We start from the raw sequence: 12,442 nt of genomic DNA, 5'->3' as shown, positions 1-12,442 counted from the left end.
AACTATTTCTCCGTTATTTCCCACAAAAGTGCTGCCAATCATAAACTTTAGATCTAAAGGGTATTTTATCACTTTTTTCATGACATTTTAAAAGCCCCGCAAGTTTTAACCCCGTTGTGATTACTTCGTGGTTTAAGATTTATTATTAATATATTTTCAATTATTCTATATATCTTATTCTTTGTTTCTTTAAAATTATTTAAAAAATGACTAGTGGTTATCAAGTGAAGGAAGAAAGTGATAACGAGAAAACAGCAACAGCTGTGACAACGGTGACAGCAACAACAAGTACTGCAGGTACTCAAATCGCAAGTGTAGGTGCTGCTAGCAAGGAAATTCCGGAACATATTAGAAAATTTGTGTTTACGAATCAGAAAACTGAAAATTCAAGCGATACCAGCGACTTAACGGAACCTCTGGAAAAAGTGGAAGTGCAAATACCTGAGGTGAGTTCATGTCGAAAAGTAATCTAAAATAAAATCAAGATAAAACGTATTATACTTACATACTATGTATGAAACAATGATGTAACAAACTTTACACTTATTTCCACAGCTCTTACAAAGTGGTTACTCCTTCTATACTTGGCCGTGTGCTCCGGTATTGGCTTGGTTTTTGTGGGAAAGTCGTCGAAATCTTGTGGGCAAGCGTGTTCTCGAATTGGGTGCAGGCACAGCGCTACCTGGTATATTAGCTGCTAAATGTGGTGCACGTGTTATACTTAGCGACAGTTGTATATTGCCAAAATCATTAGCACACATACGCAAATCTTGCTCAGTTAATAATCTTGTACCCGGACAAGATATTGAAGTTATCGGTCTCAGTTGGGGTTTACTACTCAACAGTGTTTTCAATATAGGACCACTTGATTTGATAATAGGAGCAGATTGCTTTTACGACCCAAGTGTATTTGAAGATATACTTGTAACCATTTCGTTTTTGCTTGAAAGAAATACGGACGCAAAGTTTATTTGCACATATCAAGAGCGTAGTGCTGATTGGTCTATCGAGGCGTTGTTAAAGAAGTGGAAGCTACGTTCAGTACCTTTCATTATCGACAACTTGGGTAAAAATTCTGGAGTTGATCTCTTGGAATTAATGGGCAATCATACTATACATTTACTTGAAATCACAAAGGAGCGGTAAAAAGTTGTTGCAACGTATTTTTTTCATTTAAAAAGAATATTAATAATTATTCATAATGTCTGGAGTTGCACGCAATTCGTATAAACTGTTTGTTGGGAATCTACCATGGACCATTGGCCAAAAAGAATTACAATCATATTTTTCCAACTATGGTCATGTTGCTAGTACCATCGTAGTTTTTGATAAGCAGCTAGGCTTCTCAAAGGGATATGGTTTTGTATCATTTAGCAGTCGCGATGGATTTAATAATGCTTCCAATAAAAATACACATTTCATCGAAGGACGAGTACTCAAAGTGCAGCCAGCAAACTCTTAAAAATATTCTAATTAAGAATCGTTATCATCTACATGTCAAATTTGTAGCACCTGCATCAAATTAAAAAGTTATTAAAAACATTTCGTAAAATTTACAAAAACACATATATACATTTTTTATTTTTTTGTATAACAATAGCATTTTTAAGCATATTACAAATATTTTAAATTTAACAAATTATTTTTGAAGGTAGTTTTTGTAACATTTGCCCACGGCATCTTTCACGCTCTTATACCCTTTATCAGATAGCAATTGTGATAGCTCCCTTTTAATACGTTGCACAACCGGCGGTCCTTCATATATAAAGGCAGTATAGAATTGCAAATAGGAGGCTCCTGCCTCCAACTTTTCCAACGCATCTTGACCTGATGATATACCGCCAACACCAATAATAGGAATTTTTCCACCCGTTTGTGCATAAACTTCAGCAATTAGTTGCGTCGATTTGGAACGTATAGGTGGGCCACTTAAACCACCAACCTCTTTCGCCAACTCAACTTCCTTCAGATTATCGCGTGTTATTGTAGTATTGGAAACTATTAATCCTTCAACGCGACAATTTTTCTTATTTATAACACCAACAATGTCATTTATATCTTGTTTAGTAATATCTGGTGATATTTTCAAAAATATTGGTATTTTATTATTAACTGTCAACGAGTTACGCGCTGCAATGATTGCTGTCAGCAACTGTTCCAACTCTTTTTTACCTTGTAAATCTCGTAGACCTGGCGTATTTGGACTACTCACATTAATAACCAAATAGTCAGCAATGGGACCAAACACTTTTACGCCATTCACATAATCTGAAATCGGAGATTTCGATGTTTTATTTTTGCCTAGATTGACACCAAGCACTCCGTCGAAACCTCGCACATTCCTTAGTTCATTTAAACGTTCAAACACAGCGCGATGTCCTTCACTATTGAATCCATATCGATTTATAATAGCATCATCGTTAATTAAACGAAAAACTCGCGGTAATGGATTGCCGGGCTGCGGTTCTGGGGTTACTGACCCAATTTCCACGAAGCCAAATCCTAATTTATATAAACCTTCTACAGCTTCACCTTGCTTATCAAAGCCAGCAGCGATGCCGATTGGATTCGATATTTCTTTGTTAAAAAATGTGACAGCCTAAAATGAGTCAAAACATTGTCTAAATATGTGAACATTATATAAAGTTGAACTACAAACCAAATTATGTGAGTCTGATTGTGGCGAGGCTGGGAACACCTTATATTTACAAGCGAGAACGGCCAAGTTATGACTTGTTTCTGCTGGCAAATAGCGTGATAAAGGCATTAAAGTGTTCTTGTAAAATTTTTCATTGCCTTTGTAAATGCAAAAGCCCGCATAGAATATAGATGCACCTGTAGTCACTATCGCCAAAGATTTAAGTTTGTTCTGTGGGAAAGCACAAGTTTAAACGTTTGTATGAAAGAACGATGTATGTATGTATAGATACGATGTATGTATGTATAGATACGATGTATGTATGTATAGATACGATGTATGAATGTTCAGATGATTATATTTGTTCCGGTAAGTCCTTTATTCTAAATTTAATTTACCCTTCGTCGCGGCAAAACTGGTTGTCTTGTCGTCATGGCATTTAGCAGATGTGATAATCTCATTTTTTTATTGTATAAAACCTTAGCTTTAGCGGTTTATAGAACTAGCTTAAAACAATTTACAAAATCAGCTGAGCAAAATCTACGCATAAGAATTATACTACGTGTACATGGAGACTCCTTTGTCGCTCATTATCGGCAAATTCCCTTTTGGTGTGGCTCTGTGCGTTCACGCGAGCAAAAAAAGTCCAGCAACTCGAAGCAAGTTTTTCTATTATTCCTATTCATAAAGTTTTCGCAAATGTTTTTGAGGTTCGGCTACGCTACACTTGGAGTGTGTTGCATATTTCATTTGTAAGTTGGGATGGTGGTTTCACATTTTGCTTGCAAGGAATTACCAGGAATGTGGTAGAACAATATGCCTAATACCCCCGCTTAAGAGTTTCAAAAAAATACTTAAGTCGGGAATTCAATAATACACCAAAATATATTGAATACCCGCTACTAATCTTTTTATGGCAAAATTTATAACAGGAATTTCCTAATCTTTCGGGAAGCATTAAAAACCCATAATTTTTTTACTCCATATTTTTATCTATTTATTATAAAACATTAATTACTATTCTTGTTTTCAATAAAATGTAATTCGAATCCGATAATTCGATCCTTTGCGCTTAAAAAAAATAAATATGAAAGCATCTTAATATTTTATGTAAATATTAAAAAGTAAAGTTACCATTTTGCTTAGAATTGATTTATGTATATGTTATTACATTTATTAACGCTAAATGTTATTTAAAATTTAAATTAAATATATTTGAATATCTTCATTTTCTCCTTATTCACAGTTTTTCAAAATATTTCTATTATTCTATGCATACATATTTGCATATTACATACAATATATATATTACGAAATTCAAATTTCCCAACATATCGTATATATTCATTTGAAACCGAGCGCTGTTGCAACTATGAAGAGAATTTCAAAATGAAAAGGAATGCTGAATTGTTTAGCAGCGAACTGTTACGAACAAGAACACAAAGCGTGCCGTCGTCCCCTCACACACAAAAAACCGGTTTGAGCGACAAAAGAATCTGTGTATGAACTGGGACTTAGATGAAAATTTCAAAAAATTTACAACCAGTGATGGTCTTTTTGAACCTATAATAATTTACTTAATAACACTTTCCCCACTTTTTCACTAATAAATATTACTAACAACTTAAATTTGTAAGCTTAAAATTAATGTATCTATGTTTGAATTAATAAATTTGTTTTATCGGTGGTGATGAGCTATATGATTCGAATTTATTATACTTAAGTTTGTTGCTTTGTTGCCTAACTGCTAGCTATCAGGGAGAAATTAGTAAGAATTTATTAATATGTTGCTTTTAATAATCACATTTTATCAACTCTTAAATATTGATACAAACAAAATCAAAGCAAATTCGTCAAATATCGCTTGTTTACACATATGTATGTTTTAACAGCAATTTTCTTAATATGGAAGTAGCTATTTTCTGGGTTAAGGAAAGCTTTTCCATCAAAAACTTGTATAGCTTTTGATAGAAAGCGGTTAAGAAACAAACTTTTCACCGGTTTACTTGTGGCAGCACTGTACACAGATTAAATACAATTTCAAACATCTTGGCAACTATATTATACTTTAATTCATCAATTTGTTTTGATTACAGTTTGTATTTTCTATTATTGTATAAATCTACATTATACAATGTTTTCGACATAACACAAAATTAAAGTATTTAATATCTATATATAAAAATACAACTACAATGTCCTCAACTGATATAAAATTAGAGGTTTGTGTCGACTCAATTGCTTCGGCACTAGCCGCGGCCGAGGGAGGTGCTTCACGTATTGAACTATGTTCCGCACTAACAGAAGGTGGCCTAACGCCTTCACTAGGCACGTTGATGACACTTAAGGAACTTATAACCATACCAATTTATTGCATGCTACGTCCAAGACGTGGCAATGATTTTATTTACTCGAATGCAGAAATAGAATCAATATTGCTAGATTTGGATGTACTACGTTCACACGGTGCTGATGGTTTTGTCTTTGGCGCACTCACCGAGCAGCGTTCCATCGATGTGGAAAAATGTCAGCGTGTTTTAGAGCGTGCTGGAGGCATGCCGCTTACATTTCATCGTGCATTCGATCTCACTACTCCAGAATTAATGCATGAAAATGTAACCATCATAAAAGAGTTAGGTTTTAAACGTTTACTCAGTAGCGGTTTTCGCGTCACCGCTATTGAGGGTAGTGATAATCTAGCACAGCTCATTGCTAAGCATCGCGATATAATTATAATGCCTGGTGCTGGTATTAGTGTAAGCAATTTGGATGAATTGTTAACAATTACAAAATGTGTAGAATTTCATGCTTCTGCTCTATCAGCCGCTGGCGTGATAAGCAGAAATGGCGGAGTGGCGAGCATGGATTGCGATGTAACAATGGGTAAGCAAGACGCGTCTCCTTACGCGATAGCTGACGTTAATGTGGTACGTGGAATGGTAAGCATCGCTATGGCAGCAAAATAAATAACATACAAAAATACTCCGATAGTGAATATACTATTAACGAAAATTTGTATGTATATACATGTTAATACATATAAAAATATGTACGTAATTTTTGGCTAAAACCTAGCAATGCACTTTACTACTTAAGCGTCGTCTTAACTACAATACATACTTATATACATCTTTCCTAATTCAATACAAAATTCTACGTGTTTACTTTCTATCTCATATTTTGTTTAGAAACAAAAAGTTCATTCTAGGGCTCTTAAAATTATTTGAATAACCCGAAAACCAATTTTTCGAATATCTGGCTTGTAACCGTTCGTACGCATATTAACGGAATAGTACTGTTCAAATAGTCGACAACGAACGGTTAACCGGATAATCGAGAATGAGAGGTTAATCGCGTAGTCGACAACTATCGGGATACTCCGTTCCCACTACAGGCGGGTCTAAGTAACCGGAACGGACCCGACCAAGGACTATCAACTCGGCACCATTCCACGAATGTTTTCTCCCGCTACAACAACAACAACATTATCCGGATAGTATAAACCGAATATTATTATTCGAAAAATGCCCTTTCCGGTTAGCCGAATACAAAGAGCTCTAGTTCATACCCCACTTTGATGAAATGTATTTGAGTTTTAATAAAATTATTATTTTCTAATATTTATAGTATTTATTTATATATATATATTCCCGTATATATACATATGTATGTGTGTATTTCTTTAAGAGTTCATTAAAATTTAAATGACCCTATTACTTCTATTAATTTTACTTAAATAAATTTACATCAATGTGTATGTATGTAATATTTATTGTAATATCGAGAGTAAATCAACAAACAGTTTGATTAATATAATAGTTATATTGTAACCGAGAACACAGCGATAGATTTACTTACATTCTTTTTTATAATTTGCAGATTACTTTATTACGTAAAGTAAACTTGTTTACCAACAATTGTATTTAAGACATATTTAGCCATTTTTTATACGTTTAATAAATTAAAGTTGTTTCAACGACAAACCCATTTTTGTGTAATTACTCTACATTAATTTTTTATAAATTTTTAAACGTAATTATTAAATAATAATTATTAATTAAAATTAAAAATGTTAAAATTTTTACAACTACATATAACTTTGTTTTTCTTTTCTTTAACGGTGGTAAAAAACACATATTGTCTCGGAAATATTAGAATGGCTCAACACATCTAGATATAATATATAGCAAAGATATGCAAATTCAAGCTTATAAGCAGCCAGTCAAGAAAAAACGTTTGCAAACACCCAATTATTGTGGTGGTGTTATTAAAGAACAGTTTAAACATAAAGAACCACATGCAGTCACTGCAGCGTTCAACGCTTACATATTATGCAAAAGCCAATTTTACGAATGCAAGAGTACCCCCAACAAAAACCAACATACAAATTTGCTTTGTTTCCATTTCCGAACGCTTTGTTGCAATCCAATACTGTTTTTATTCATTTTTTATTATTATTATTAAATATCATTTTATATGTATGTATATATGCAGGTGTATATGTATACTATTTTAGAACAATGATGACAACTACAAATCTAACACATTGTCCCATTATCGCTCGCTTTTTAATGTACATAAGTTTAACTTGGGCGTATGTATGTTAGTTCTTAATATTGTATTTATTAACTATATGCTAACAATTTTTGATTTAAAAACAAAGATACAACTTTTTTTTTATGTTTTGTTAAATATTTTGTTTACACATATGGCCAAAAAGCAACATTTTTTTTACATTTATAAAGAAAATACTTTTAAAAATTAACAGAAAGTCGAAAGAAGAGCAAGAACAAATCAATCTCTAAAAAAAACAAAAAAAAAACTATTTTAACTTATAAAGATTCTCTGTACCACATTAAATATCGGCCACACGGCAGGCTGCGTACTGAGCAAAATAATTTGTAATTTTCGGCATAACTCTATGCAATGCAGTAGTGAGGGAAGCAGAGTTATAATATATAATATAATATTGCACATTTATATATTAATTTGCAGTAGCAATATTTCCAACATTTTTAATTATTGTTTAATGTAACATTTAGATTACTAAAAACTGTGGTAAACATATACACACACTGATTATAATGAATAAATTAGTGAGTTACCACCAAAAAAGCAACACAACGAAATTTTTAAGTACTTGCAAATACTTTGAAAACAACACTACTAAAACACCCTTCTTATACGCACGAAAATTGTAGTAGAAAAAATTTTTAATTGTAAAATCCCCAACACTTATTTTTTTTCAACCAACAAACAAACAACTACTTGAGTTTCACGCTTTTCACAAACATCGCGAAAAAAATTCGTTTTCAAAACACATCTTGCTGGTGGAGCGCTGCATTTCGCACAGTGAAATTAACCACTGTTCTGTTCTGCTAATATGCAACATGAAGAGCATTTATTTCAGTGTTTGAAATGCGGCAATGCTGAGGTTGGTTTTTGTTTTTTTTTTTGCCCACCATGTAAGAACATGTTAAGAGCACGAATTTTGTGCATTTCACATTTTGCATACTACATATTTATAACAACCGCAAATTACGAAAATATATTACACTGCTCATTTCTGTTCTGCCTGCACGTGCCGTATAAATTAATACAATGTCGGCCAAAAAATAATTTTACATGTTTATCCATATGATGCTACTGCCGCCTGCCGCACTTATTTTGGTGAATAAATGTGGTGCTCGTAGTGTTGTAATATAAAGTTTTTGTTACATCTAAACAAGCTTCTCTACAGTTATATAAGTGGGTTAACATTAGACAATAAACATGATTAAAGTGCAGCATATCTAAATAAAATATAATTAAATGAAATCAAAATAGAGGTTACAAAACCCGGTGTTATAGAGAAAAAAACATGAAAAACTGTTTTAAATTTCCATTAAAAGTTCGAAGAACCAAGAGCATGTAAGAAGAGCTGATAAAGCTGCAGTATCAGTAAAACTATTAGCTCGTTACCACTTCCGCATCCGAACAAAACAATCATTCAAAATTTTAAGCGAGCATATTTTTTTTGTACAGGAATGTATATATAACGTGTGAGTATGTATTGCTTTTATACAATTTATGAATATGTTTTTGTTATTAGATAGTTTAATGCTTCTTTATGAATTTTTATTTGTATTTAGTTATACAACTCAAAATATATCAAATATGATGGTTTACTAATTGTTTGCCGTCTGTTCCAATTTTTAGTTTCTGCTTTAATATTTTGTGTTTTAAATAGCAATGCATACATCCCCATAGAAGTGCGTTAACGTAGATTTAATTAAACTGCACAAGGTATTGCGTACTTTATATATGCATAAATAAATTGTATACTTTGCAACGGCAGCAAATTATTGAATGGAATATTATTATAAAGCGTACTAGCACTTTCACAGTTTGATTTCTAAATTATATTCACAATAATTGTTAGGAGGTCATTCGGTTTGTCTTCTCTTCTTTCGATTCCAAGAAAACTCACTAGGAGTCTTATTTTTTTTATATCAAACACTTTTTTCATGCCACAACATTACATTCCCAGCTCTTTTCAACATTTCTTCCATCCGCTTTTAAATTTGACTCTTTTAGCTAACAATTAATTTTCAGTAAATGTTTTTTTTTTGTTTCTTTATAAAATTAAATTAAAAACCCGCATTCAACTACCTTTTCTGTTAGTGTTTCATTTCTGCTTTTCTTCGTTTAACTATATGTGTCTATTGGGTTTGTTTGTTGCATATAGTGTGTACACTTAAAATATTTAATCGGTGAATTTACGATTGACATTGCGACCGAACAAAGCGTTACGAATTTCTGGCACAAGTTGTTGCGCAATTAGTTCTAATCTGGACTCCAGGGTGTTGGGTACCTTAAAATAAAATAAACGTATTAGCAATATATTAATACAGATATATCTTAAGCTAACAAGTTTAAAAAACAATCACGTTTTTATCCGAAGATAAAACTAAACAACTAAATCAACCCCAATTTTTTTAATTAAAAACAGGAAAAAATGTAAACTGTTATACCCTTCACAAATACAAAAGAATCCATACAAAAACTTCGTTTTGATCCGTCAGTTTGTATGGCAGCTATAGTGATCCGATCTATACAACAGTTGCCTTGGACAAGTATCCATGCCAAATTTCGTGCAGATATCTCTTCAAATAAAAAAGTTGTCCATTCAAGAACTGGATTTTGAACAATTTCTTTGTAGATAGAACCGTTGCCTTCGACAATAATCCATGTCTTCCCACGACAGTCGGGTCTACATAACCGGAACGAACCTGGATTTTATTCGGCCAAAGACTGTCAACTCGGCTGAATTCTGCCGCTGTATGGTATAGTGGTCCGATATTGGCGGTTTCAACAAATAAGCAGCTTTTTGGACAAAAAGGACGTGTGCAGAATTTCAAAGCGATATCTCAAAAACTTAGGGACTAGTTCGAGTATATACAGACAGACGACGGACAGGCGGACATGGCTAAATCAACTCAGCTCTTCATACTAATCATTTATATATGTATATATTTTTTAAGCTCTCCGCCGTTTCCTTTTAGGTGTTACAAACTTCGTGGAAAACTTAATTTACCCCCCTATTCAGGGTATAAAAACTATATTTACCTTTAGACGTCCATTGAGCGCAATCAACTCAATTCCACCGCATGTGTCTGCCGAAAGATGATTATCCGTATCAATATGTACATTTACATCTTTGCCAATTTGTTGCTTATATTCCGCAACAGTGGCCGGCAGCACTTCATTTATTAGACCAATATCGGCCTGACGGCAGCGTAGGGTGACACTCGGCTCCATGGCCTGGTACAGCGCTTGCAAAATAAGTTTCTGCAAAACCTCTTTGTATTCGCTGGGATTCCTGGTAACTTCACCAAGGCGACGACGTGCTTCATCTAACACATTGCGTACATGATCTTCACGCACTTTCAGTACCTTGAAGTTAGCAATTAATTAATTAAAATTATTTTCTTTCCTTAACTTGATACAAGTACATGCAGTATGCTATATCAAACCTACCTTCAATCGAGCTTGATTCAGCATATTCGACGATTGAATTTTCTTTTGAAGTTCAACTTGTTTCTCCTTTTTTTCATAGTACTCCATGATCTTAAGGCGTTGTTGTTGCACAAGACGTCCCTTCTCAATGTTAAATTCTTCCTCGGCCTTAGCATCAATTTCTTCAGCTTTTTCATTGGCTTCTTGCTCAATGAAAGCCATCATATGCTTAATCTGTGTTGAAACAAAAATATATACATTATAGGTATTTCGATTAACAATTGGAAAAAAAAAAATAACAAAAAAAAATAACAGTTTACACATACTGTTTAATCACATGATTCGTTGTTAAAAGCTTAAAAATGTGTAGCGCACACGAAAGCGCCTTCTATAAAAATCTCATATTTACTAGCACTATTTTCTAGATTTTTTCGGTAATTATAATTGAAATAAACATCATCTACTGCCAGATTCATCTCCTAGACAAGCGTCTTATTTACAAATATGTGATAAGAGATTTTCACCACTATCGTCAATCCAATAAGATATCCAGAGCTATTTTAATAACCATTGTTACTTTCCCCACTCTAAATTTCTACAAATTATTAGCATTTGACACTTACTAAAATGAGATAACTACCTTTCGTAAGCAATTAAGCATGCATTTATAATTGTGCTGTCTCTTTCGCACTTATAGCATAACCTTCGGTTAGTCACATGACTAGCACCATTGATATTTAAACTCACAATTTCCCAATTGGATGTGAAAAAATTTACAAAAAAAAATTTTTAAGGGCCTTTGAAACAATTATATAAATTATAACCGATTTATTGGAAAGCTATAGGATCCATTAGTAAACGACGCACGAGCACATAATTTTTATTTACAATTTATCATACATTCTAGTCGTATTCACATGACACACATCCCATGACATGATGGCTGCCAAATTTGCAACTACTATCTTTTAATTTACTACAGCCACATTAGATATTTCATTCAATTGTTCTTAATTTATATTGGATAATCACTTAAAAATCACCAAACGATAATCTAAGTTCATCCTTCATTTTGGAATTTTACTCACCTGTTTTTGTACATCTGCGTCGCTGAGTGCCATTTTTGCAAATTTTCTTTTTTCGTCCACAGAATAATTTCAGATTCAGCCGATGGAATTCAGTTATCACTATCTCACGATTCCTGTAAATTCAAGTAATTATACTCAGCTTTAGTTTTAGAGTTTTTTAACCTAATTTGATATATTTATCAAAAAACTTTAAGCATACAAATTGCAGAACTGGATAATTCAAGATATATGAAAATTAATTTTACTTGCAGGAAAGCAGAAGTAGGTAGAAATGTGTGCGTGTGCGCTACTCCAAGTCGGTCCGTCGTGTAAAATTTTTCGACTGGTTCCAATCTTTTTCGATCATATGATTGGGGAAATTTCCCACTTCGAAATAAAATCCCTCATATTAAATTGTCAAATTAATTACAGGGTTGTATCAGTTTCAGAATTCCTCAATTTTTACTCACGGTTTTATTCATGATTTCAAATAATTTCTTTGTATCTTACTTTGTTTAAACTACTCGCAATCAATGCAAATCTTTTCAGAAAGAACAATGCTAGTTAACCCTCACAATAAATTGATGACTAAAATATGTAAAAGTTTCAACCAATTAAGTGAGTTTTTTATTAAAATATTGGCGTCGGCTTTAGTGTACAATCCCACGATTTCAGGGTTAAGAGGGGTATGGTTGAATACAGGAGATTATCCCGATCACGAACCTTAACCCTAAAATCG

General features: G+C 33.0%; 5 protein-coding genes across 8 annotated transcripts; 3 read left to right on the top strand and 2 right to left on the bottom strand.

Annotated features, from left to right (window-relative positions):
• The first annotated feature begins 93 nt into the window (after positions 1-93).
• LOC106622960 (histone-arginine methyltransferase METTL23) lies at positions 94-1,146 on the top strand. Its single transcript, XM_014242308.3, has 2 exons — positions 94-446; positions 556-1,146. The coding sequence occupies exons 1-2, from the start codon at positions 207-209 to the stop codon at positions 1,144-1,146; spliced, it is 831 nt and encodes a 276-aa protein (XP_014097783.2). The 5' UTR covers positions 94-206.
• A 55-nt stretch (positions 1,147-1,201) lies between these two features.
• On the top strand, positions 1,202-1,566 carry SLIRP2 (SRA stem-loop interacting RNA binding protein 2). Its single transcript, XM_070109093.1, has one exon. It carries the CDS (start codon positions 1,202-1,204, stop codon positions 1,460-1,462), a length of 261 nt encoding a protein of 86 aa, XP_069965194.1. The 3' UTR covers positions 1,463-1,566.
• On the bottom strand, positions 1,543-3,196 carry Dhod (dihydroorotate dehydrogenase 2). The gene is made up of 3 exons (XM_014242300.3): positions 3,037-3,196; positions 2,660-2,869; positions 1,543-2,599 (listed from the first exon to the last, which is right to left on the bottom strand). Exons 1-3 carry the CDS (start codon positions 3,097-3,099, stop codon positions 1,640-1,642), a joined length of 1,233 nt encoding a protein of 410 aa, XP_014097775.3. The 5' UTR covers positions 3,100-3,196; the 3' UTR covers positions 1,543-1,639.
• A 1,242-nt stretch (positions 3,197-4,438) lies between these two features.
• Positions 4,439-7,887, top strand: LOC106622956 (copper homeostasis protein cutC homolog). Of its 2 annotated transcripts, XM_014242301.3 has the most exons (2): positions 4,439-5,577; positions 5,827-7,887. In XM_014242301.3, the coding sequence occupies exons 1-2, from the start codon at positions 4,834-4,836 to the stop codon at positions 5,863-5,865; spliced, it is 783 nt and encodes a 260-aa protein (XP_014097776.2). In that variant the 5' UTR covers positions 4,439-4,833; the 3' UTR covers positions 5,866-7,887. The 2 variants fall into 2 exon arrangements, with proteins under 2 accessions (XP_014097776.2, XP_014097777.2); XM_014242302.3 differs by having other exon boundaries at positions 4,445-7,887.
• Positions 7,027-12,085, bottom strand: Vha26 (V-type proton ATPase subunit Vha26). Of its 3 annotated transcripts, none has more exons than XM_014242312.3 (5): positions 11,970-12,085; positions 11,725-11,837; positions 10,658-10,870; positions 10,247-10,573; positions 7,027-9,491 (listed from the first exon to the last, which is right to left on the bottom strand). In XM_014242312.3, the coding sequence occupies exons 2-5, from the start codon at positions 11,755-11,757 to the stop codon at positions 9,384-9,386; spliced, it is 681 nt and encodes a 226-aa protein (XP_014097787.1). In that variant the 5' UTR covers positions 11,758-11,837; positions 11,970-12,085; the 3' UTR covers positions 7,027-9,383. The 3 variants fall into 3 exon arrangements, with proteins under 3 accessions (XP_014097787.1, XP_036228852.1, XP_014097788.1); XM_036372959.2 differs by having other exon boundaries at positions 11,974-12,079; XM_014242313.3 differs by having other exon boundaries at positions 11,924-12,051.
• Positions 12,086-12,442: the final 357 nt, after the last annotated feature.

The sequence above is a fragment of the Bactrocera oleae genome, chromosome 2 (genome assembly GCF_042242935.1).
Source record: "Bactrocera oleae isolate idBacOlea1 chromosome 2, idBacOlea1, whole genome shotgun sequence".
Taxonomy (NCBI): domain Eukaryota; kingdom Metazoa; phylum Arthropoda; class Insecta; order Diptera; family Tephritidae; genus Bactrocera; species Bactrocera oleae.
This window is presented reverse-complemented; position numbering and strand designations above follow the sequence as displayed.